General features: G+C 44.6%; 1 protein-coding gene across 1 annotated transcript in view; it reads right to left on the bottom strand.

Annotated features, from left to right (window-relative positions):
- Window positions 1-25,098, bottom strand: part of VWA8 (von Willebrand factor A domain containing 8) — a 390,508-nt gene that overhangs the window by 7,887 nt on the left and 357,523 nt on the right. The window contains 2 exon segments of the mRNA XM_021065625.1: window positions 9,834-9,992; window positions 12,620-12,745. Of these exon segments, the coding sequence (XP_020921284.1) occupies window positions 9,834-9,992; window positions 12,620-12,745 (285 nt within the window).

Below are 25,098 nucleotides of genomic sequence, written 5' to 3'. Positions count from 1 at the left end.
CCCAGGAGGAAAAAAAGCATCCTATACTTTTTCAGGCAAGTGAGATAAAAACTTCTTCGCATGCAGCGAAGAAAGTGCCCTTTGCAGAGCTGTCTGGTTAGTAGTGAAGTTAGTAAATACTGCAATACTAGCTAGTAAAGTGCCCAGTTAGTATTGCAGAGGCTGAGAAGAGACGCGTGAAGGACAGGATGGGGCTTATTCCATGGTGTGCAGGCTCTGGTTCTCATCTTCCAGATGGGCCTGGGGACTCTTCTGCGCCCCAAGTAAATAAAATGCTTGCGAAGAATTCAAAGTCCGTCAAATGTGGAGCATTTCCTGGTTACTATAGATCGTTCTAAGCTTCCATTAAAAACAACCCCTCTTTGTCATAATTATCTAGTATCTGCAGAGTATGGATCCCTACACATCTCATAGAGAGTAATTCACTGATTTTCAGAACTGGGGTAGAGGAAAAAGTGCATAAGCTCGTTCATTTCTGTTTCTAACCCCCTTTATGTATTTATTTTTTGGGCCTCACCTGAGGCATGCAGAAGTTCCTGTGTCAGGGATTGACCCCCAACTCCCACCACCACCCCTCCAGATCCTTAACTCTTGGAGCCACCAGGAAACTCCTCTGTTTCTGACTCCTGATCCTGCCATTCACCCGGCCTGCTTCCTGCCAAGACGGCTGTCAAATCAGACCTGACCAGGTATCAGGCTTGCTCCCAGGGAGGGATCATAGGAGTCACTAAACAAGAACCCCACTGTCGTTATCAACTGCCTAACATTTAGATCATAACTTTTTCCGAGTAGCTCAGCATTTTTACGGTCATATTTTTCTCCACTTTTCAGAGCATCCCTTAAATCTCTGTGAAGTCTTATAGTCAACGTCCAACATAAACATGAAACCACAGCAGTAAAGAAAAGCCTCAAAAAGAGAAGACAGATTTTAATACTTTTTTTTTTTTTTTGCTTTAGAGACTTGTTTAAATGCCCCTTTGCTATATTTTCTTTTGAGAAATCTCAAGCATGTAGAGAAAGGTATAATAAATGAAAACAGGAGTTCCCGTCATGGCGCAGTGGTTAACGAATCCGACTAGGAATCATGAGGTTTCGGGTTTGATCCCTGCCCTTGCTCAGTGGGTTAACGATCTGGTGTTGCCGTGAGCTGTGGTGTAGGTCACAGACACGGCTCAGATCCCGCGTTGCTGTGGCTCTGGCGTAGGCTGGTGGCTATGGCTCCAATTGGACCCCTAGCCTGGGAACCTCCATATGCCGTGGGAGCGGCCCAAGAAATGGCAAAAGAACAAAAACAAACAAACAAACAAACAAACAAACAAAATGAAAACAAATGCATGCTGAGTTTCAGTCCAAAACACAAAGATTTATCATGAAATTGGGAGGCTGATTTGTAATACTTAGATGGCAAAGAGAGCTTTGCTTAGAATCAGGAGCTACTAGCATTTTTATGAGTAAGATTTGTGTTTAAATTTCTATTGGGAAGGATAATCATTTGCTAACCTTGGGAGGAATTATGCTTTATTACACAGCTATGAGATGCGTAAGGAGGTAAGAGGTACCCATCTGAGGCTATTTCGGAAGCCTGATGATGTGTGAAATTCTAATCTTCTAGACATACCAACACACCATTCTCAGGTGGCACTGCTGAAGGCCAACAGCAAAGGATTAGAAGATAAATGTATGATTTAAAAGGTCAAGAGATGTGCCAACAGAACTCTAGGGTGGGAGTTCCTGTCGTGGCTCGGTGGAAATGAATCTAACTAGGATTCATGAGGAGGCAGATTCGATCCCTGGCCTTGCTCAGTGAGTTAAGGATCCAGCGTTGCTGTGAGCTGGGATGTAGATCAGATGCGGCTCGGATCCTGTGTTGCTGTGGCTGTGGTGTAGGCCAGTGGCTACAGCTCCGATTTGATCCCTAGCCTGGGAACCTCCATATGCCACAGGTGTAGCCCTAAAAAAAAAAAAAAAAAAAAAAAAGCCGGGAGTTCCCATCGTGGCTCAGCGGAAATGAATCCGACTAGGAACCATGAGGTTGCAGGTTCGATCCCTGGCCCCACTCAGTGGGTTTAGGATTCAGTGTTGTCATGAGCTGTGGTATAGGTCGAAGACACGGCTCGGATCCATTGTTGCCATGACTGTGGTATAGCCTGGTGGCTACAGCTCTGATTCAACCCCTAACCTGGGAACCTCTAAATGCCTCAGGTGTGGTCCTAAAAAGACAAAAAGAACAAAAAAAAAAAAAAAAAAAAAAAAAAAGAAAAGAAAAGAAAAAAGAAAGAACTCTAGGCTGTCAGGTAATAATCGATAGTATTAGTTACCTAACCTTTCTTCATATAGATGTGAAGGTAAAGAGAAAAATGTTCGAAAGGTCAAAAATTCTAGACTTAGCTCTGACATTTACAAGTCACCTACCCCCCCATCTTAATTCTCCTTATAAATAATGCTGGTTTCGATGGCCTCTAATATTGTATGCTTGAAAATCACTTAACCTCTCGGACAAGTAGGGATCATCTGTTTTATATAACCCCAGAGAGTCATTGAAAGGATAGGAAAATACATTTAATGAGTATAATGTCAATGTTTTTACTGGTCTTTTTTTTTTTTTTTCTTTTTAGGGCTATACGTGTGGCATATGTAAGTTCCTAGGCCAGGGGTCAATCCGAGCTGCAGCCTCCAGCCCCAGCCCACGCCACAGCCACAGCACCTCGGGATCTGAGCTGCATCTGTGACCTATGCTGAAGTTTGTGGCAAGGCCAGATCCTTCATCCACGGAGCAAGGCCAGGGATCCAACCCACCGCATCCGCATGGATCCTAGCCAGGTTCATAACTCACTGAGCCACAGTGGGATCTCTGTACTGGTCTTTATGCTTTACAGAGGGCCTCTGTAGATCTCATTTCATTTGGTTTCTTTCTCTCCACACCTTTGGAGGTGGGTGTTAAATTTTTTTTTTTTTTTTTTTAAGGGCTGCACCTGTGGCTAGGGGTCCAATCAGAGCTACAGCTGCCAGTCTACACCACAGCCACAGCAACTTGGGATATGAATCGTGTCTGCAACCTACACTATAGCTCAGGCCAATGCTGGATCCTTAGGGGGTGGGTGTTATTAACGTCATTTCCCAAATTAAAAATTGAATAGCATTGAGAACTATGTCTAGATACTCATGTTGCAACAGAAGAAAGGGTGGGGGAAAAATGTAATTGTAATGTATACATGTAAGGATAACCTGACCCCCTTGCTGTACAGTGGGAAAATAAAATAAATAAATAAATAAATAAAAATAAATAAAAAATAAAAAAATAAAAAAAAATAAAAAATTGATGCTCGGAGAGATTAACAGTCTTAAGGTCAGCAATCTAGAGATGGCAGACATGGTATCCAAACCTCTGACTCTAAATTCAGTGCTTCACTACTCCCTGTCCCTCTGCCCCCTCCCAATCTCTACTTAGGCTTTTTGAATCAATTCTATGATTGAGTCAATTCTGAATTCATATTTAACTTTGAATGGAGTCAGAGAAGCCTGTATACTCTTCTTTGGTCATGCAGCAATACAAATTTATTCCAAGCCTGAGCCTGATAGGGTGACTGATTTCCATTTCTAAACATGTGAGGAGTTCCCTGGTGGTGGGTGGGTTAAGGGTCTGGCATTGTCAATGCAGTGGCTCAGGTCGCTGCTGTGGCATGGGTTCGATCCCTGGCCCAGGAACTTCCACATGCTGTGGGTGTGGCCAAAAAAAAAAAAAAAAAAAAGTTAAACATTTCCTAATGCCTGAGACATTGGGAAAAGGTGAATTATAGATGCTGAGCCCAGTTTGTTTGTTTGTTTGGTTGGCTTTTATGGCCACATGCATGGTATATGGAGTTCCTGAGCCAGAGACTGAACCCCAGCTGCAACTTCAACCTACATGCAACTGTGGCAATGCCGGATCTTTTACCCGCTGTGCCAGGCCAGGGATGGAACAGTCAGATTCTAAACCTAGTGTGCCATGGCGGGACCTCCAAATTAATTTTGTTTGTTTTGCTTTTTAGGGCCATACCTGTAGCATATGGAAGTTCCCAGGCTAGGGGCTGAATTGGAGCTACAGCTGCGGGCTTACATCACAGACACAGCAACGCTGGAACTGAGCCACATCTTCGACCTACACCATAGTCTGTGGCAATGCTGGACCCTTAACCCACCCATCAAGGCCAGGGATCGAACCCACAACCTCACAGTTCCTAGTCGGATTCGTTTCTGTTGCGCCATGGTAGGAACGCCCACTAGTCAGGTTCTTAACCCACTGAGCCACATGGGAACTCCTAGGTTTTCTAACCCTCAAAAAATTTTTTTAAACAGTGGAGCTCTTTCTTTTGGCATAAAGCCCCAGATTCTGAAACATCATGCCATAGCAATATAAAGTGGAAATATTGTGGTTGAACTGGCGATGGAGGGGAAAGAATAAAAAGTGCTGGCATTCCCGTCATGGCTCAGTGGTTAACGAATCCGACTAGGAACCATGAGGTTGCAGGTTCGATCACTGGCCTTGCTCAGTGGGTTAAGGATCCGGTGTTGCCGTGAGCTGTGGGGTAGGTCACAGACATGGCTCAGCGTTGGTGTTGCTGTGGCTCTAGCATAGGCTGGCAGCTACAGCTCCGATTAGACCCCTTGCCTGGGTACTTCCATATGCTGCAGGCATGGCCCTAAAAGGACAAAAGACAAAAAGAAAAAAAAGAATAAAAAGTGCTGCCCACACACCTTCGCCCCCAACAGCCTTCAAGAGCATCCGGCCTTAGTCCATGCTTTCTATGTCTCCATAGAAATAAGAAATTTGAGGGTTCCCCCCCGCCCAAAGTCCAACCTCTCAATAACTCAATAAATCTATTTTCTGGTGTCACCATTTGCGTGCTCAGTGGGAAAATACTCACCTCACTTTTGGTGTTACACCAAAAGTTCAAATACTTTGAGGAAAAACAATTAAGGCTTTTGCAAAGGCGATCTGCTTTAAAGTTACAGGGAAAACATTCCTAGGGATTTGGAGAACTCACGAGGAATAAACTGGAATGAAGGTAAAGAAAAAACATGCGTTCTGCCTTCTATGAAATGAGTCACGTAACTATTACCATTCGTCTTTTGACACCAGGGCCATAAAAAATCCCGCTGATGAGAAGATTTGAGGAGTTTAGGTTGATCATTAGCAAATAAATGCCGCTCCTGTCGTAAGCCTCCTGTAAAGGCTGTTCCTGCGAATAACTGAATTCAGTTGGTGGAACAATTCTGAGGAACTTAAAACACTCCAGATGCCTTTGAAATGGGTCTGCCACTGAGCGGGCTGTCCCCTCTTAGTCCTTCTTGCTCAACGGTCCCTGCGGTTTGGCATGGGTCAGGCTACGGTGGAATAAAAGGGGAGGTTGACTCTCAGGGAGCCTCCTGGACTTGGACTCTAAGGATGCAGAGCCCAGGGGCTGCGCGGGAGCCAAAGATAACACAACGCAGAGGCCAAGAGAGAGGCTGCGGGTGGGGAAGAGTCTAGATCTCCGGGCCAGGCCAGTGGCTTCTAAAGGTCTCAAGCAAAACACAGATGAGACAGCTTTACAACAGAGGGATCACTGCAGGAAGACAACGTTAAGAACCGCCTGGAACGGGGGAGGGAGGAGTCTTAGCGCACACTGCTGGATTGGATGTGTGACACCACAGGTCGTGCTGTCCTAGGCGACAGAATATATAATTTTCATCAGGAGCTCCTAAAACTGTCTTTGGTTCATGGATCATTTTACACACAACACACACGCACACATGCATGCACAACTAAATATATATATATATATATATTTTTTTTTTTTTCTCCTTTTTTTGGCTGCACTCTCGGCATATGGAAGGTCCCAGCGACCTATGCCACAGCTGTGGCGATGCTAGATCCTTAACCCACAGTGCCATAGCGGGAACTCTGCATCATTTTATATTTGCTGAGTAAATGATATACTTTCACTTGTCATTCCTAGTCCTACGTTTCTTCACAAATGAGGAAATGAAAATCCAGAGAGATTAAACGAGTGGATTATGAGGATATAGTGTAACGATCCAGGAAGAGGGTGAATGGTGCCCTTCCATTTGCTGTATATTCATCAAAGAGCTCTGATAAGATGCTGAAAAAACCTATCAATAGTGGGCTCCAGCAGGGAGGTAACTGGGAGCCGAAAGAGGGAAGCAGAACCTCACTCTTCACACTTAGTCTTTTGTGCCTTTTATACTTTGTACCACTACTTACAACTCAACATACTTCATCAGGAACTGAAAACGTTCCCGCAGAAGGTAAGGGGTAAGAAGGCTCCATATTCCACTGCCTGCCCACCTTCTGCAAAGGTGAGCCCCACAAAGCCTGGGGAGCCAGTGACCAACCAACATCTCGGTTATGCCGACAGGGACGGTGGGAAGATTATATAAAGTCTCCAGTGTATCTGCTGTGAGGGGAAACCGGTGCGGAGTTCTGGAAATACAGAGGATATTGAGACAAGGTAAATGGCACCATGAGAAGAGAGCCAGACAAAGTCTGGATGAGGGATATTCCACAAGATGAACACTCTGGACTCTTAAGAGAGGTACCGTCATGAGGGAGTTCCCATCGTGGCTCAGGGGTTAACGAATCTGACTAGGAACCATGAGGTTGCGGGTTCGATCCCCGGCCTCGCTCAGTGGGTTAAGGATCTGGCGTTGGCATGAGCCGCGGTGTAGGTTGCAGATGAGGCTCGGATCTGGCGTTGCTGTGGCTGGCTGTGGCGTAGGCCAGCGGCTGCAGTTCCAATTTGATTCCTAGCCTGGGAACCTCCATATGCTGCAGGAGCAGCCCAAAAAATGGCAAAAAGACACACACACACACACACACACAAAGAGAGGTATCATCATGAAACGTAACGCGGTAGCTGTAAGAAAGACAGCCATTACCGGTTAAAAGAGGCTAACAAGATATTCTTACCAAAAAGAACGTGAGGACTTTGGAGTTCCCACTGGGCTCAGTGGAAGCGAATCTGACCAGCATCCATGAGGACGCAGGTTTGATCCCTGGCATCGCTCAGTGGGTTAAGGATCCGTTGTTGCCTGGGCTGTGGTGTAGGCTGCAGATGTGGCTCGGATCCTGCGTCACTGTGGCTGTGGTGTAGGCCGGCAGCTATAGCTCTGATCCGACCCCTAGCCTGGGAACCACCATATGCCTCGGGTGCAGCCCTGAAAAGATTAAAAAAAAAAAAAAAAAAGAAGAAGGTGAGGACTTTGACTGGCTTCCAGATTGTAGGCGGAACAATAATTAGAAAGGATTGGGGTAGTTTCTATTCCATAGCCCAGAATGGTGACCCTTGGGATGCTTGGGAAAGTGAATGTGGATTAGATATTATGAGATACTATGAAATTATGGGTGATTTCCTTAGAAGAGATAGTGGTACGGAGGTCATATTAGGGGGTGTCCTTACTCTTAGCAGAAGTATAATAAATTAGTATTTAGAGGTAGAGGTATTAGTATATAGAGGTAAAGCCAAACGAGAGGAGAAATATCTAGTTAGTGAATCTGAGTAAAGCATAAAGTAAAGGCATATGGGTGTTTATTTCACCTTTTTTTTTTTTTTTTTTTTTCTGTCCATACCCATGGCACAGCCTAGGGAAGTTCCCAGGCCAGGAATTGAACCTGCACCACAGCAGTGACAATGCCAGATCTTAACCTGCTGTGCCACCAGAAAACTCCCAACTTACAGTTCTTTCAATTTTTTTGTAGACGTAAATTTTTTCAAAATAAAAAACTGAGGGATCAAGGGGAAAGTTAAAAATGAAACCAAAAAGGGGAGGTCCCACTGTGGCTCAGTGTTTATGAACCCAACTAGTATCTATGAGATATTCATGTTCCATCCCTGGCCTCACTCAGTAGGTTAAGGATCTGGCAATGCTATGAGCTGTGCTGTAGGTCACAGATGCAGCTCAGATCCCGAGTTGCTGTGGCTGTGGTGTAGGCTGGCAGCAACAGCTCCGATTGGACCCCTAGCCTGGGAACTTCCACATGCCGTGGGTGTGGCCCTGAAACAAAACAAAACAAAACAAAACAAAACAAAACAAGGGCAAACAAAGAAGCCTGGCTCCATTTTACTCTGTCTGTAACTAGCCTTCTGACACTGGGCAGTCTTTAGCGTTTCTAGGTCTCATTTTCTTGTCTGAGGAATGAGGAAACTGGAGGGAATGACCTTTGAGGTGACCCGGGCTCCAAACGCTGTGGTCAGAATGAGGAATTTGTAGGGACAGGATTCTAAATCCTTCCCAGTTCTAACTGCCCCCTTTCTCCCTCCTTCCAGATACCCATCTAAGTACCACTTTTCCTCAAAGAGGTTGTTTTGTGAATTTTTTTGTACGTAAATTTGAACCATATGCTCTATTCTATGCTATGCTATGCTCTGCTATGCCACGGCATGCTATGCCATGCTATTCTATTCTGTTCTATTTTGTCTTTTTAGGGCCGCACCTGCAGCACATGGAAGTTCCCAGGCTAGGGGTCAAATCGGAGCTGCAGCTGCCAGCCTACCCCATAGCCACAGCAACGCCAGATCAAGCCGCACCTGCAACCTACCCCACAGCCCACGGCACTGCCAGATCCCCGACCCACTGAGTGAGGCCAGGGATTGAACCTGCCTCCTCATGAATCCTAGTCAGATTCATTTCCACTGCACCGCAACACGAACCCCCCTCCATGGAACTTTTGAGAATAGTTACATGGCATGTGGCTATGTTTAGGTGATTTGTCTTTTTGTCGAGGCCAGAAGCACCCGTGCCCCTGTGGCTGATTAAGAAGGGATGGATGGGTTGTAACGTGCTGGCAGGAGATCCCTTCTCAACGCTCAGGCCTCTGAAGGAGGAGGCAGAGCGCACGGGGCAAGAGCAAAATGGACGTTGTTTCCCTGGGAAACTGTGTTTCTTGCATGGTGAGCACCTTCACGGTCAGCTGAGGAGACATCTGTTAGATGGTGTAACCCTCGCCCGCGTGCAGAGTGAGGCAGTGCTGAGAACCTCAGGGAGGCTGCCTGGCTGGCGATGGGGCAAGAATGTGTGGCTGGGTAGGGGGAACTGGGATGGGGCCGGTAGCTTTGAGAAATCTGGGGAGAGACCAGTGGTGTTTCTACTTGCCTGGTATTTTTATTTTTCTATTTTTGCTGTGCCTGTAGCATGTGGAAGTTCCCGAATCGACCCCATGCCCCAGCAGAGACCCGAGCTGTAGCAGTGCCAGTGCCAGGTCCTTAACCCATTGTGCCACAAGGGAACTCCCTACTTGCCTGTTCCCCCACCTGCCCCCCAACATCATGGCTGACATCACACAACTTCTCAAGTGCAGGGCTTTCTTCAGTAGCCACTGGTCTGTACGTTATGGCCTTCTCATTTTTCTCTTGCCTTTTTGTTTTTTTAGGGCCTGGCCCACAGCCTATGGAGGTTCTGAGGCTAGGGGTCAAATCAGAGCTGCAGCTGCCGGCCTACCCCACAGCCACAGCAATGCCATATTGGAGCCATATCTGTGACCTACGCCACAGCTCATGGCCACGCCGGATCCTTAACCCCCTGAACGGGGCCAGAGATGGAACCCACGTCCTCGCGGATACCAGTTGGGTTCATTACCACTAAGCCACCCCAGGAGCTCTGGTCTTATCATTTTCTGTTTATCAGAGCAGATAAAACGGAAGGCTCACTCTCTCTATGCAGACAGAGGAGCTGATGAGAAGATGCAGGTTCTCGTCCGCCCTGGGTGACCCACTCCCCACCCCGTCTCACATCCTAACTCAGGGCCTGATGCCTGGGCAGCTGTGCCTCCGATGCCTCTCAGTTCACGTCCTTACCTTGAACTTCTCCTCATAGTTCTCGAACGCCTCCATGACCATGCACACGGCTTCCATCGAGCGCTTGAGCCGGCCGTCCACCCCGTTGAAGCGGTACATGCTGCCAGACACATCCACCACCAGGCGCAGGCGCTTGGGTTTCTGTTGGGGGCTGCCCACCTGAGGGAGGGATGACCCAAAAGCATCACTGGCTGCCGTTCGGGGGCTGCCCGCTGGCCCTGAGTGCCAGGCACGAGGCAGGCTGATCAGCCACCTCGGCACGTGGAAGAGGCATCTAGAGATTACGTTTTAGGGAACACAACTTCAGATGTGGGCTGGGCCACGGGGGAAAGATTTTGCTTCGGAATACGGTCCTTGCAAGGACCAAGCTAGGCTAGAGCTCCCTTACCGAGGCTGCTCTTGCCTTAAAAACCGTCATCTGGAAGGAGATAAGCCCCAAGGTGTCATTTTCACGTCCTGCCTCCCAGTTACTCTAGCAGGATGGCGTTATTCTGGAAGCTCACATCAATTTTCCTAAGACCTATTGTGTAGGGACCTGAAAATCATTTCCCACACAGTCTGTTAAGAGATGTCAGATTCCCCAAACCAGGCGAGGTGAAGCGGGGAGGGTGACGGGGTCTGGCAAAGAACCGAAGGAAAATATTTCTTCTGTGTCTGTTGTCCTTAGGAAGCCTTCAGCTTTCCTCTCCTTCCAGTTACTGAATTACGCCTTCTCTTCACGTTCCCTGGCGATTAAAGGCATGGAAGTGGCCTCGAACTGCTGTTTTGCAGCAAGCGTCCATTACAACGCGAAACTCATAGAAGGTTGCCTTTGATGGGGACCCTTGCCTGGCCAGTTGCTGAATTAAAAACTAAAGGATGCCTTGTCAGTTTTACTTACAAGAAAAAGGGAGAAAAACTCCCGGTTATTCTGTCACTGTGCATTTGGTGGCATGCATGAAAACTAATGAGGGGAGTCAGTAATTTCAAGAAAATACTGCGGGTATTGGAGCGTGATGCTTGGAGACCAATTCAGTGGATGTCTTCAAAGCTTGTTGGGTCTGCCTAAATTAGGAACAGTGCTGCAGAGGCTTCCAGGACCACTCACGACTTCAGATGTCTCTGAACACAGGTGGGGACCACGATGAGTCAGTAAAGGAAGCTGTCGTTGACTCACCCCAATGACACAGAAGGAAGGACTCCCCAGGTACTTTACGACAGGATCCTCTGGTCACATTTTTTTTGTTTTTTTTTTTTTTTTTTTTTTTTTTTTTTTTTTTTTTTTGTTGTTGTTGTTGCTATTTCTTGGCCGCTCCTGCATATGGAGTTCCAGTAGGGTCTAGTCGGAGCTGTAGCCACCGCCTACGCCAGGCCACAGCAACCGGGGATCCGAGCCTCGTCTGCAACCTACACCACAGCTCACAGGCAACGCCGGATCGTTAACCCACTGAGCAAGGGCAGGAACCGAACCCGCAACCTCATGGTTCCTAGTCGGATTCATTAACCACTGCGCCACGACGGGAACTCCTGGGTCAACATTTGGATGGAGTAAGTGGTTCCTCTGCTCCACCAGGCACTGTCCCCCCACCCCTCAATCCCGAACCCCCAACCCCAGCTCTGAGAGGCTACCCAGCAGTTCTGGTTATTCAGGGATATAGAAGGTCACACACGGAACCCTCTACGAGACTTGGCATTTTGCCTTATTGCTATTTCTTTGCAAATATTGCCAAATATTGCAAATATTTGAATAGTATGGCTATCTAAAACCTTACCCACTAAATTAGAGATACGTAAGGGAGCATGCCTTACTTTTTTCTTTTGTAAATTTGCACATCTTTTTTAATTTAAATTTTTAAAATTTTAAAAATTAAAAAAAAATTTTTTTAATTTCTTTTTATGTTTAAAAATTTTTTTTAAATTTTTCTTTTATAAGCTCTCGTGTCGAGGGCTGACTTTCAATAGATTGAAGCCAGGGAGCCCGCTCTGCGATGTGTGATAGCCCAACCCGGAAGCAGGTGGTCTAGGAATGGGTGGAGTCCTGATTTTTAAAAAATGTCTTCAGGTCTAGGATAGACACAGTTCTTTGAAGGAAGAGAAGAGGAGAAAATCACCAAGACTAGCGTTTTCCTTTGCATCACCCTCTGGGATTCAGAGATACCCACGTGCCTTCGGCTTGCCTTCCAGGGCAGCCGGCTCCATGTATCCTGATCTGCATGCAGGGCCCCGCTCTCTGAGCTGCTGGCTTCTGGGTCGTGGCAGAGGTGGGGTGGGGTGGGGGTTCTGCTAATGGGGGGCACTGGCAGGTGATCAGAGGTGGGGGAGGCGATATTTATTCCCACAGCCCTTCTCTGCAGTGGCCCCTGGATGGGCTCTCTCTCTACGGAAGGTCACGGCTCCTGGTGGGCAGCCCTCTCTCTAAACTATCTTCTCTGTGTTCCAGGAAGGGTTTTCTCTTCTTCGCTTTTAGATGGAGGGATGGGTCAGATCCTTGCTGGTACGAGACCACACTGTCTCTTTTTAGATTTTCTAAAGCCCACCCTTACTATTGTAAAGAGTCTTTATTAACTGTTCCCTAGAAGCCTCAATTTGAGTGTGCCCAGTGTTTCTTGACTCATATGGGGATCTTGACTCATATAATAAGCAGTATAATATTTATGCGTTTTTCCTGACTATTAAAAATATAATACTTTCCTTGGTTGCCATACTCAGGGTTTATGGTGTTTTGACACAGACAGCAATTCAAGGAACATCTACCTGTAAAGAAGATGGAACTGTAGCTTGCAGGCTCCGAGCACACCGTGACTTACCTGTGGCTCCAGTTCGCCCCGGCGTTTGTAGATGGCTTTTTCTCCAGTCAGCCCATCAATGATCTTGGCATCATCTAGTTCCCCAGTAGCTTGGTGTCTTAGCCACTGCCTTTCTTTACCTTTAGCCTACAATGACACACACACAAATCCTTATTTTAATTAATTCTGCGAGTTCCCTGACATATTTTATGCACGAATAACAGGAAACACACCAGGGATCTTTTCAATACACGATCCTTCTGCATAACGCACTTTCATAAATGAACCGGTTTCTGCTCTGCTGACAAAAAAGTGCCCTTTGTGTAGATTTTGTCAATTCTAAGTGTTTTAACATATGGGACGATAAAATGAACTCATGGCACATATGAATGGGAAAACGGTATGCAAATGAACCTCTGGAGCCGCATGCAATATCTGGAAATGTAATGGTGATGCGTTTCTTATGGATTTCCTGTCATGGCACTCCTCGAAAATTTATTGGGTAACAAAATAATCAGCTTGACCTTGTTCACACTGTCTGCAAGCATAGAGAGCACGTGATCTTCAGACTCTTCCTTTTGGATAAGCAACAAGTTCCCTGGTGCCTTACAGTGCAAATGGGAACAGCTGAAAACAACAGGAGGCTGAACATTTCGTGCCCTACTGTTGCTCTGATTGTCTCTATTCAGAAATCTTCTAAATTACTTTTCTCGAGTTACTTGCACATAATACTCTCCCACGATAACTTAAAATGATGCCACGTGGACAAAGATGCTAGTCAATGATAAAGAGGTACAATGTCCCAATCGAGGCATAGGTTTTTTTTTACAAGGGAGGACTATATTTACCTTGAGAAGTGGGAAGAGAAGCGAAAATACTTTTCTGCATGCAAGCTAGAGTAGGAGTGAAGAGCACGTGTTTTTCAGGCAGACAGCCTGGCGCCAGTCCTTCCTCCACCATATCTGAGCTCAAGGAAGTTATTTAAGCTGTTCTGCATTTCGGCATCCTCATCTCTCAAGTGAAAACCACACTAGTTTCTACTTTAGAGAGTTATTGTGAAGATGCAGTGAGATACTACATGGAATCCGCTGAGAGAGAGCCTGGCAACCTATGTTAGCTGTTATTATTATTATTATTATTATTAGTGGGAGATACACATTACAAACAACAAAGTCCACATCGTTTCACTGGCGGTGGCTGTATGACAGCGTTATCTCGGAAAATACAAAAGTTAAGCTTCAGGCAGCCGGTGTCTATTTTAGGGGCAGACTGACCACCATACAAAGGAGTTCCACACAGTATACCCAGGACTACCCACTACTCTGGGTCGTACTATACATACTGTTTTCCTGTTGCTGATACTCTTGCTCAAACAGGTGCAGAATACCCCATTTGAATACAGATATGTATCAAGGTAAACACGAAATAGAGAGAGAGAAACTCCTAAGGGACCAGCATAAAGATATTAAAATGGGTGGGCAGTTAATTGCAGGGACCATCAGGTATGGGTCCCTGGGCAGTATGTTCTTTGCTGATGCGTAATCTTGGTAAAAGCCCCCTGACTTTATGGACCAATGGGATTCACTGGAGCATAGCTCAATGGGTTCATGTAACTTTCTAAGATATACACATATGAGTGACAGGAGGATGGGGTGGGTGGTCTTCTAGAATCCTTTCCCACTGAGCTATCGATCAGACAGACAAGCTCCTTCTTGGGCACCCCCGCCTCCCCACCACCACAGGACTGGGACCTGGCTCCCATTACTTCTTCCCCATCATTCCTGATGTCTGGAGGGATAATTCCCTATGCTTCCAGGACACTCTATACTGGGAAACACAGTGGTGCCTGGGCATTTAGTACCTTTCAATCCTGAGACTCTGTGACTCTCGGAGGTACCAAGCAGCAGAGCACTGCTTCTAATCCCTTTCAAAGATGAGGGCAGGGGCTCACAGACTAGTCTAGATAGAGAAAATAAGCACTGCAGAAAGTCCAAGAGAATGTGGTAGCAGGAGTTGGCAGGAGTGGCTCGGAAGTTGGATTCTAGGAAGCTGGGTTTAAGGAGTTCCCATTGTGGCTCAGCGGTAATTAACTTGACTAATATCCATGAGGACTCAGGTTTGGTCCCTGGCCTCCTCACTCAGTGAGTTAAGCCTTGCCATGAACTGTGGTGTAGGTTGCAGATGTGGCTTGGATCTGGCGTTGCTATGGCTGTGGCATAAGCCAGTGGCTACAGCTCCAATTCTACCCCTAGCCTGGGAACCTCCATATGTCGCGGGTTAGGCCCTAAAAAGACAATAAATAAATAAACAAAACTGGGTTCAGAGGAATGTGGGATTCCAACTGGAATACAATGACATGCCATGTGATGTAATAGCTATGCCACTATATCATTAAGCACTGATTTTCAGTTTCATCCATACATTGACAAGGCAATGACCCTGAAGACGCCCTACTCAATTCCGATAGCTGCTACCTAGCTTTATTAACCAGTGAGGTTTTCACCCTGTAAAAAAACTATTGCAATGGCCAGAGATTAAGGAATGCATTGTGACTTTTAATGCAGACTACAAATGTAGTGAAAATAAATTTAAGCCTCCACCATCTCACCATAGGGGAAAGAGAAAATGCTAATAATTCTACTCCCTTTCCCATATTTTGGTGTTTCTGAAAACAGAATGTATCTTCTAGTTGGTGGCAAAAGGAATTTGCCAGGGTAACAGGCAGAGGGGTTTACTGCAACCTGGTTGACATACCTGGAGGACAGAAATATGACCTTGGCTGAGCATGGCAGGTATCATTCTGTTGAATTATTTCCTTGACTTAATTTCAGTTAAAATTCCTAATTAAAGGAGTTCCTGTTGTGGCTCAGCAGGTCAAGAACCCAACCTAATGTCTATGAGGGTGCAGGTTTGATCCCTGGCTTCACTCAGTGGGTTAAGGATCCAGCATTGCTGCAAGCTTCGGCGTAGGTTGCAGATGTGGCTCAGATCTGTTGTGGCTGTGGCTGCGGCATAGGCCTCAACTGCAGCTCCAATTCAATTCCTAACCTGGAAACTTCCATATGCCACAGGTGTGGGCTGTAAGAAGAAAAAAAAAATCCAAATTATGATTTTAAATAGATTAAAAAACATTACATTACAACAGAGCATAGAATAATGAGCAGAGGCAGTTCCCTTTGTGGCTCAGGAGTTAATGAACCCAACGAGGATCCATGAGGATGCGAGTTTGATCCCTGGCTTTGCTCAGTGGGTTAAGGATCCGGCATTGCTGTGAGCTGTGGTGTAGGTCGCACACGAACAGGATCCTGCATTGGTGTGGCTGTGGTATATAGGCTGGCGGCTACAGCTCCAACTCAACCCCTAGCCTGGGATCTTCTACATGCTATAGGTGCAGCCTTAAAAAAAAGCAAAGCAAAAAGAAAAATGAACAGATAAATGGAGCCATAGGGATGCAAATACACTATAAGTGAAGCAAGATTCTTTGCTGCAGAAATGAGTACCCTTCCAAGAAGACCTACAAAGGTAAGACCCTCCCTGAGGGGAGAAATGAGATTAAATTTCTTGGGGGGACACCTGCAGAGAAGGCCACATTTCACAGGCCAGGCCTCGCCATTTAAGAGAGGAGAAACCCCTTTTTGTAAAATCACAGCATGCTTCAAGCTAGCAGAAGCTGGGGTGACTGATTCATGTACCATGAAGAACTGTCACTCGGACATTGTACACCTGTCTAAAAGTTCAAGGGAAGCTGGTAAACTTTCCAGTGATGTGTAATTCAATTAAGCACAACACATAACTCTCAGTTTATCCGAATAGTAAGTGTAGAGACTATCACAGTTTTTCATAAGGCTAGAAGTGACACAGTTAATTCTAAAGGACCAGAAAAGGTCCAGATCTTGGGCATGGGTTATTGAAAAAAAAAAAAAAAAGGCACTGTGATTGTCACTCTGTAGCTTAGCAAAGAACTATCATTACAGTCACAACTAGATATTTTCAAAAATAGACTTCACTAAAGACTATTTTATTTTTTGTCTTTTTAGAGTCAGACCCGTGGCATATGGGGGTTCCCAGGTTAAGGGTCAAATCGGAGCTGTAGCCACCTGCTTATGCCACAGCCACAGCAACGTGGGATCTGAGCTGACACCACACCACAGCTCACGGCAATGCCAGGTCTGTAACCCAGTGAGCGAGGCCAGGGATCGAACCTGCGTCCTCATGGATACTAGTCGGCTTCGTTACCACTGAGCCACGAAGGGAACTCCTAAAGACCAATTTTAGATTGACACCAAAACTGAGCAGAAAGCACAGGGGGTTCCTATATCTCTGCTGCCCCCACACACATACACAGCTCTTTAACTATGCAGAATCTACCTTCATTTCAGGAATGCAGCTATCCAGATAAACAGTGGACCACAGGAGAAAAAGCATTCGGTTAAGACTTGGCATATGAACATTATAGTCTTGGCTCACATTGTGTGCAAGTTACTGAGATTCTCTAGGTCCCTGCTGTCCCGTCTTCAAATTGAGGGGGCACTGTGTCAGGGACAGAAGTGTCATAGTCTACATTTAATTTGCAACAAAAATCATTAATGTGAAGACAAGGATTTTCCAATTAGTTTTTTACTCTCTGCCTCTTCCTAACTATATCACACTAGTAAGGACAGTAATACTGTCTCAAATAACTGGGATTTGTAAGCTTCTAAAAATATGTTGATTGGAGTTCCCATTATGGCTCATCAGGTTAAGGACTCAATGTTTTCTCTGTGAGGATGTGGGTTCAATCCCTGGCCTCACGCAGTGGGTTAAGGATCTGGCATTGCCGAAAGCTTTGGTATAGGTTGTGGATGAGGCTTAGATCTGGTGTTGCTGTGGCTGTGGGGTAGCCTGCAGCTGTAGCTCTGACTTGACCCCCTAGCCCAGGAACTTCCATATGCCACAGGTCTGGCTGTAAAAAGAAAAAAAAAAAATTCATCAAGGATGCTAAATGCTGACTTTGAAGGAATGTGTTTTTATCACTAGTAAATTATTCCTAAATTATTATACAGTTAGGTGGATTGCCTGCAAAGTGCAACAAATTATGGGGAAAATAATTACTTAGGAAACCAGTTCATCCCATGTTTTATTTTGACATTAGCTTTAATTAGTTTATCTTAAGTGGGTTTGCTATTAATATCAAGCATTTTCAGAGATTTGGGTGGAGGATTAGTTTTTTATTTTTATTTTTTGCCCTAAAAGGGCCGCACCTGAGGCACATGAAAGTTCCCAGGCCAGGGGCTGAATCAGAACTGCAGCTGCTGGCCTATGCCACAGCCACGGGAATACCAGATCCGAGCCTCGTCTGCAACCTACATGACAGCTCACAGCAATGCTGGATCCTTAACCCACTGAGTGAGACCAGGGATCGGAGCTGTGTCCCCATGGATACTAGTTGGGTTTATGACTGCTGAGCCACAGCAGGAACTCTGGATAATTAGTTTTGCTTTGCAAACTTCATCATCTTTCTGCCCCATCATCAGCACTCAAAAGAAAGCATAAAATACCTAGAAGATGTGTAACTTGGTCAAAAATCTTTTGTTTCATTTTCTGGAGTTTTGGGGATACTAAACATCTCCTGAACAGGTTGTCCAAGACTCTCAGCAATTCAGATTGTTCTCTAAATTGGGATAGAATCAGACCTAAGAAGTACTAAGAACTTTCTAGAAACATTCAGGATTTAAAATTGTTAATAGGGTTCATTATTTATATCAACACATGAATGCCTATTGTATGCATAAATATTTTTGAAGAATATCTAAAAACTGTATTAATAAACATAACCGACTTAAGTAAAATCACATAAACAAATGACCACATCACTATAATAAAAATAATAAGATTTACCAAATGTCATACCCAGGAAAGCATTCTATTATGCTAATTTATAGTCCTAAGATTTAATTTTTTAAAATTAATTAATTAATTAATTAATTTATCTTTTTAGGGCTGCATGTGCAGTGTCTGGAAGTTCCCAGGCTAGTGGTTGAATCAGAGCTTCAGCTTCAGGCCTACGCTACAGCCATAGCAATGCTGGATTCAAGCCATATCTTTGACCTACAACACAGCTTACTGGCAATACCAGATCTTTAACCCACTGAGTGAGGCCAGGGACCAAACCCCTATTCTCATGGATACTAGTCAGATTCTTAACCCACTGAGCCACAAAGGGAACTCCTAAGATTTAAATTTTAGATTGTCCCAGAATACCACAGACGATTCATGCTTTATGACAATCAGATGGGAGTACGATTATCTAAATATCATTATTTAGTGGATTATCTTTTAATCCACTAAATATTTATAAAGATACCACTGTAATAAAACAATCTACAGTAATTATTGCTTGCTCTTTTAAATATTCCTATATTTGACTAAACTATATTAGCACCTTTATTATTTACCAGGAGAGTCTTGTCTTCAATTTTATTTAGTAGGCTTGTGAGGTAGAACTCTTATGGGCCAGCTAAGGTAACCTGGCAAGCTAAATAAAAGTTAATTTAATATAAGGCAGCTCTTCAAGCCTATAGAGACAGAGTCTGAAAAAAGACTAGATATACGTCTATGTATAACTGAATCTTTGTTGTGCTCCTGAAACGAACACAACATAGCAAATCAACTGTATGCCAGTATAAAATTAAAAAAAAAAGAAAAAAAAAAAGAATATGGAGGGAAGAACTGTTAACTGCTTATGGGAGGCTTGCAAATTCCTGCATTATTGATATAATTCCAGATCAGTGTTAGAGCACAGAAGCTGCTGTCAGAGACCAAAGGCACAAGAAGAGAATTACAGGTGTTGTGAATGTGGGGGCGCTGAAGGAAAAGGTCCGAGTAAAGAGCAATAGAGCCATTGAGACAGGCTGGGATCTGGGACTGGTTGCTGCAGTGCTTGCCCCTGGACAAATGCCTCCTGGAGCAACAAAATACAAAGTAACTAGAAGGGACTAAAGATAACAGATGTGCATGCGCAGTAGAGACAAATTATGGACAACAAGACACAAAATGACCAAAAAACCCAACTGCTACCTTTGAAGAGCCGACCAAAAGCAGGGGGTTGGGAGCAAAAGCAGGGGACTGCGCATGCTTGCTGGGCATAGCATCACCAAGGGGGTGGGCAGCCCACCTAAGCCACACCTCTGCCCTGGGCCCACCCCTACCCTCACCCCATATAAGGAAAACAGTTCAGCAAGGGAACTTGTGACTTGTTTTCCCTTCATTACGCTGCAGCAGGAGCCTCCAATAAAGCCTTGTCTGAATTTCTCGTCTTGTCTTGTACCAATTTCGATTGATTAAGGAAGCCAAGAACCCTGGTCAATAACACCATGACCCAGTGGAAGGCTGTCAAACAACCAACCCAAGAGCACCGCAGGATTCTTCCTGTGGTGTCCCTACTAATAAGTAGTAAAAGTCGTTAAAGGGGTCTTTTTTCGGGGATCTATTACTGCCCTTGGTAAGAGGGGTACAAAATTACAAAATAATTTCTTTTCCCTTAGAATATTATGCTTGTTTGTTATCTCTGGATTCACTGTCATGTAGGAACCTGGGGCTTTTTTCTAAATTAATTAATTTTTTTTTTTTTTGCTTTATAGGGCCGTACTCACAGCATATGGAGGTTCCCAGGCTAGCGGGGGAGTCTAATCGAAGCTGTAGCCTCCGGCCTACGCCACAGCCACAGCAATGAGGGATCCGAGCCGAGTTTGCAACCTCCACCACAGCTCCTGGCAACGTCGGATTCTTAACCCACTGAGCAGGACCAGGGATCGAACTGGCAACCCCGTGGTTCCTAGTCGGATTCGTTTCTGCTAGGCCATGACGGGAACTCCCCAGAACCTAGGGATTTTAAGTCTTAATTTTCTTATGCTGATTTGCTTGTTTTCCTATATATAATATCCATCTTTTTAAGGTACTCTCTCGCTTGAAGACTCTGTTTCTGTTTTGGATACCAATAAAAGAAAAGGACTAAATAAAATTGGGGGTGAAAATGAGGGAAGGGACAGGCTTTTTCCAATAAATCTACTACATGCCTTTTGGGGTCAGCTTTTAAAATGTAAGTATAACATACTCATAATAAAATGCATAAATCTTAAGTGCCGAGTCAATGAACTTCCAAAGCACACACACCTTTGTAACAACCTGTGCTTCCCCAGCCACCTGAGGCCTCGTGGACTTCACCTGTCCCCTGCCAAAGGAAACCTCTCCTCCTGAGGTCTATCACTGCAGATGAGGCTTGCCTGTTTTTGAACTTCACATAGCAGAATCATACAAGATATGCTGGTCTGTGTCTGGCTTCTTTGTCACAACATCGTGCCCGGGAGAGGCACCGATGCGGTTGTCCCCGCATCACTGCTGTAATGATGTTCAATTGTGTCGCCTTGGTCATACGTCACAATTTATACCTCATCTATAACTGTGCTGGTTCCAGTTTGGGGCTCTTCTGAGTAATGCCACCATGAGTATCTCTGAATACGTCTTTTGGGGTGGATATGTGTATATTTCTGTTGGATGGAAATCCTAGAAAGCTCAGCTTCAGGGGATATCACGAAACAGATTTCCAAAGTGGTTTTTCCAAGTGACTTTGCCAGGAACAGTGAATGAGGGTTTCCTTTGCTTGTATCCTGACCAACACTTGGTATTGACAGCTGCTGCTTTCTCTTTCATCGGGTGGGCATCTATTCTCCTCTTTTCCATCTTCATTTGTGGAGAAGTGAATCACTCTTGCTTCTGCTTGTCAATATGATATTTTTTTAGGAATGTGAACCAGTTGTTTTTGGTTTTGAGAAGTGAAAGACGTATAGAGTAGCCTTTTGATACAGAAGTACTGGGCATGAAGACATTTTTATAATAATAGCACTATTCACTTGTTTTCACGGACATAACTTGCAGATAAATACGGATGGATCATTTCTAAGCTCTCATCTAGCAGCTCTCTAATACTTGGAAACTCAAAATAGGAAGAGGCCTGTCAGAATGGATGCTTTTGAAGGCAGTGGGCTGGAGGGGGAGTTCTTTAAAAACCTACTTAGGGCTGGAATAGAAATATTGATTATTTTGGTCTGTGTATTTTATGGGATTCATTGAAACACTTCTTTAGACAGTAAGTTCCTACTGTGTTTAAATATATGCTTCTATTTATAACAAAGGGCCAAACACGTTCTTGCCATTGCATGAAGAATAGTTTTCTTACAAATGTGTCCATCTGTTTTGCATCATGCAATAAGTTCATACTAATGAGGATTCATTATATATAAAGATAGGTTTCACTAGTAAAAAGTCTATATTACAGTTTTTCTAAAAAGGAAATATAGTTTTATTACTTTCATGTAAAGAACATTTAGATTAACTCAAATGCTCAGAGGATGATGTATTGTGGTTAATCCATTTTCTGGGAAATAATTTGGTTAACCAGGAAGCATAGGCGTGCATGTGTGCGCGTGCACACACACACACAGTTGAACCCCTATAGCAGTGAGGTCGCTAAGAGGAACAAACTCGACGCATCAGTGATCTTGTGGTTTGTGATGCATTGTCTCATGATTTCACCCCTGAGAGTATTCTGACTAAAGTTAAATCTTCACTTATTTGGGTTATGGTTAATCAAGATTTCCATTATCTATAAACTCTACGAGCAAGCCCATCTTCTATTACTCCTTCAGAATGTATTTAATAAAAAGATTAGAAAGATTTAAGTAGCAGGAGTTCCTGTTGTGGCCCAGCAGAAATGAATCTGATTAGTATCCATGAAGACGCAGGTTCGATCCCTGGCCTTGCTCCGTGGGTTAAGGATCTGGTGTTGCTGTGACCTGTGGTGTAGGTCACAGACACAGCTCGGATCCAGCGTGGCTGTGGCTGTGGCTGTGTCTGGCAGCTAGAGCTCCAATTCAGCCCCTAGCCTGGGAACTTCCATATGCCCCGGGTACAGCCCTAAAAAGCAAAGAAAAAAAAAAAAAAAAGAAAGATTTAAGTAGCAATTTTTGTAGAAAGTATATCCATCTACAGAGTAAAGCATATAGATGGCCATCACCAAATATTTGTTGGGCGAATGAATACATTGGTGGCCTCTTTGGGAACATTGCTGGTTCATTCAGCATATATTTGTTCTGCACTTACCAAGAGCTAAGGACTATTCTATTTGTCGGGGTGGCTCATGACTCCATATGTTAGCTCTCTGCTCTGTTTTTACTGACCAGCTCTCTTACGGTTTTCACCCGCTACAATACACAAGAGCAATTCAAGTTTTCCATTCACATTATTACTTAGGCTTAAGACTGGATTTCTCCTTTTAATGCAGATTTGGGTTTTGGCCTTGCATTTTTACTTTGCTTATAATCTTTCCTTATTGCATTCAACTCCCTTATTATTTCTGCTTGCATTCGGAGCCAGATCCTTTTAAATCCACGTTCTTATTTCACATACTTTAGGTTTCTTTGAATTCTGAGAACACAAAGCAGATGTTTCCTAGCAATCTGGTGTTTTCTGAAGGAAACCTTCTTCCCACTAGCATCTTCTTCTTCTGCCTCTTGAATGCTTATGAGACTGCCTCGCGGCAGAATCATTTCACAGCGCTCACCTTATTTATTTAGTTTCTTGTCCTTGTTCTTGGATGATGAGGTGGCTGTTCAAAACGGTTTAGCAACAGATTGGATAGAGTCTCCACGTTGTTTTTGTTAGAAGTCTCCTTGAAGGTTTTCAGCCAGTGTTAGTCGTGGAAGCGACACTCTACTGCTCGTTCAAGAGCTCAGCAGGGTAGGAGCTGGAACCGTGGACAGTCACAGCATGGGGACTTCATCGCCACATCATTTCTTATTTTGTTTGGAAAAGCCCTTGCAATGGGGCCATTTGGCATTTGTTTGATCTGGTCTTCAAGCCAAGCAGAAGTCGAGGTGGGTCTGGCCCCTTTCCCAGTGTTATTCCCCTTCCAGCTTTTTCTGCTTGTCCTTTCAAGCCACCGCAGAAAGTCTAGACCTCCCTCCCCCCCCTCCACTGTCCCCCCAGCACAGCTTGCTTCCAAATAGCGCTCCTTGGCAGTGACAACATGGAGGTCAAGTGGTCTTCTTCCCACCAGCTCTAGGGCTCTCTGCTACTCCCTGCCTCGCCAAGGAAGAGATGTTTATTTGATATGGGTCTCATGTACTTATTTGCTCATAATGCTGTTTCTTAGGAGGTTTGCATTGCCTACTGTACTATTTATTACTCATAGGGGGTCACACTGCATTAAATTTAGCAAAAACTTCTTGTATATCACTAGCAGTCATCCTTAACTTCTGTAATATGTTTTGTTTATTTTTTAACTGCATAGGTTTTTTTGTTGTGTTTGTTTTTTACTATTTTAATCACTTTAATGGTTCTCTGGTTTTGTTTGTTTTTTACTATTTTAATCATTTTAATGGTTCGATGCCTTTGCTCTAGCAGCCTAGAAATCAAGATGATATTTCTTTTTTTTTTTTTTTTTTAAATGGATGCCCCTGGGCTATAGGGAAGTTTCCGGGCCAGGGATTGAATCTAAGCTGCAGCTTCAACCTATGCTGCAGCTGTGGCGATGCCAGATCCTTTAACCCACTCTGCTGGGCTGGGGATTGAACCCTTGCCTCTGCAGAGACCTGAGCCACTGCAGTCAGGTTCTTAACCCACTGTGCCATTGTGGGAACTCTGATTTGATTTCCTTTTTTAGTTTGTCACTCCTGCGGCATATGGAAGTTTCCATGGCTACAGCATGTGGAAGTTCGCACGGCCAAGGACTGAATTGCCGCCACCGTAGCAACCTGAGCCACAGCAGGGATAACACTGGATCCTTAGCCCATTCGGCACCAGGGTACTCCCTGCAAATTTTTTTTTTTTTTGCTTTTTAGGGCCACACCCGCAGCTTATGGAGGTTCCTAGGCTAGGGGTCGAATCAGAGCTATAGCTGCCAACTTACACCACAGCCACAGCAACACCAGATCTGAGCCTCGTCTGTGACCTACACCACAGCTCACAGCAACACCAGATCCTTAACCCACTGAGTGTGACCAGGGATTGAACCTGCAACCTCATGGTTCTTAGTCGGATTTGTTTTGCTGCACCGTGACAGGAACTCCTGCAACATCTTAAAGAAGATAAAACCACACCACTCCCTTTCTTGGTCAGGTCCGTTCTTCTCACTGATTACAAAAGACAGTCAGCACAGCTTCACCTTCTCTCCAGTTTTCCTCCCATTATCTCCTGCCCACAAGCCCATCCTAAAGCTCTGAACTCTAGTCATCCTGAACTATTGTCTTCAAGTCTTTGTCCTCGGCTAATAGGTTTCTTCTGTTTAGACCAGAGCTACCTAGGCTGCCTTTGGTGTGTGAACACTTGTTACTGCTCTGTGATGAAATAAGTCACAGAAATTGACAGTCAGCATTTAGAAATTTATATGGCATTTTGACAAAGCAATTTTATGCTTCTTAAATCTAACATTAAATACTATGGGCTTGTATTTTGTATGTTATTTT

This window comes from Sus scrofa, chromosome 11, assembly GCF_000003025.6.
Source record: "Sus scrofa isolate TJ Tabasco breed Duroc chromosome 11, Sscrofa11.1, whole genome shotgun sequence".
Classification (NCBI taxonomy): domain Eukaryota; kingdom Metazoa; phylum Chordata; class Mammalia; order Artiodactyla; family Suidae; genus Sus; species Sus scrofa.
This window is presented reverse-complemented; position numbering and strand designations above follow the sequence as displayed.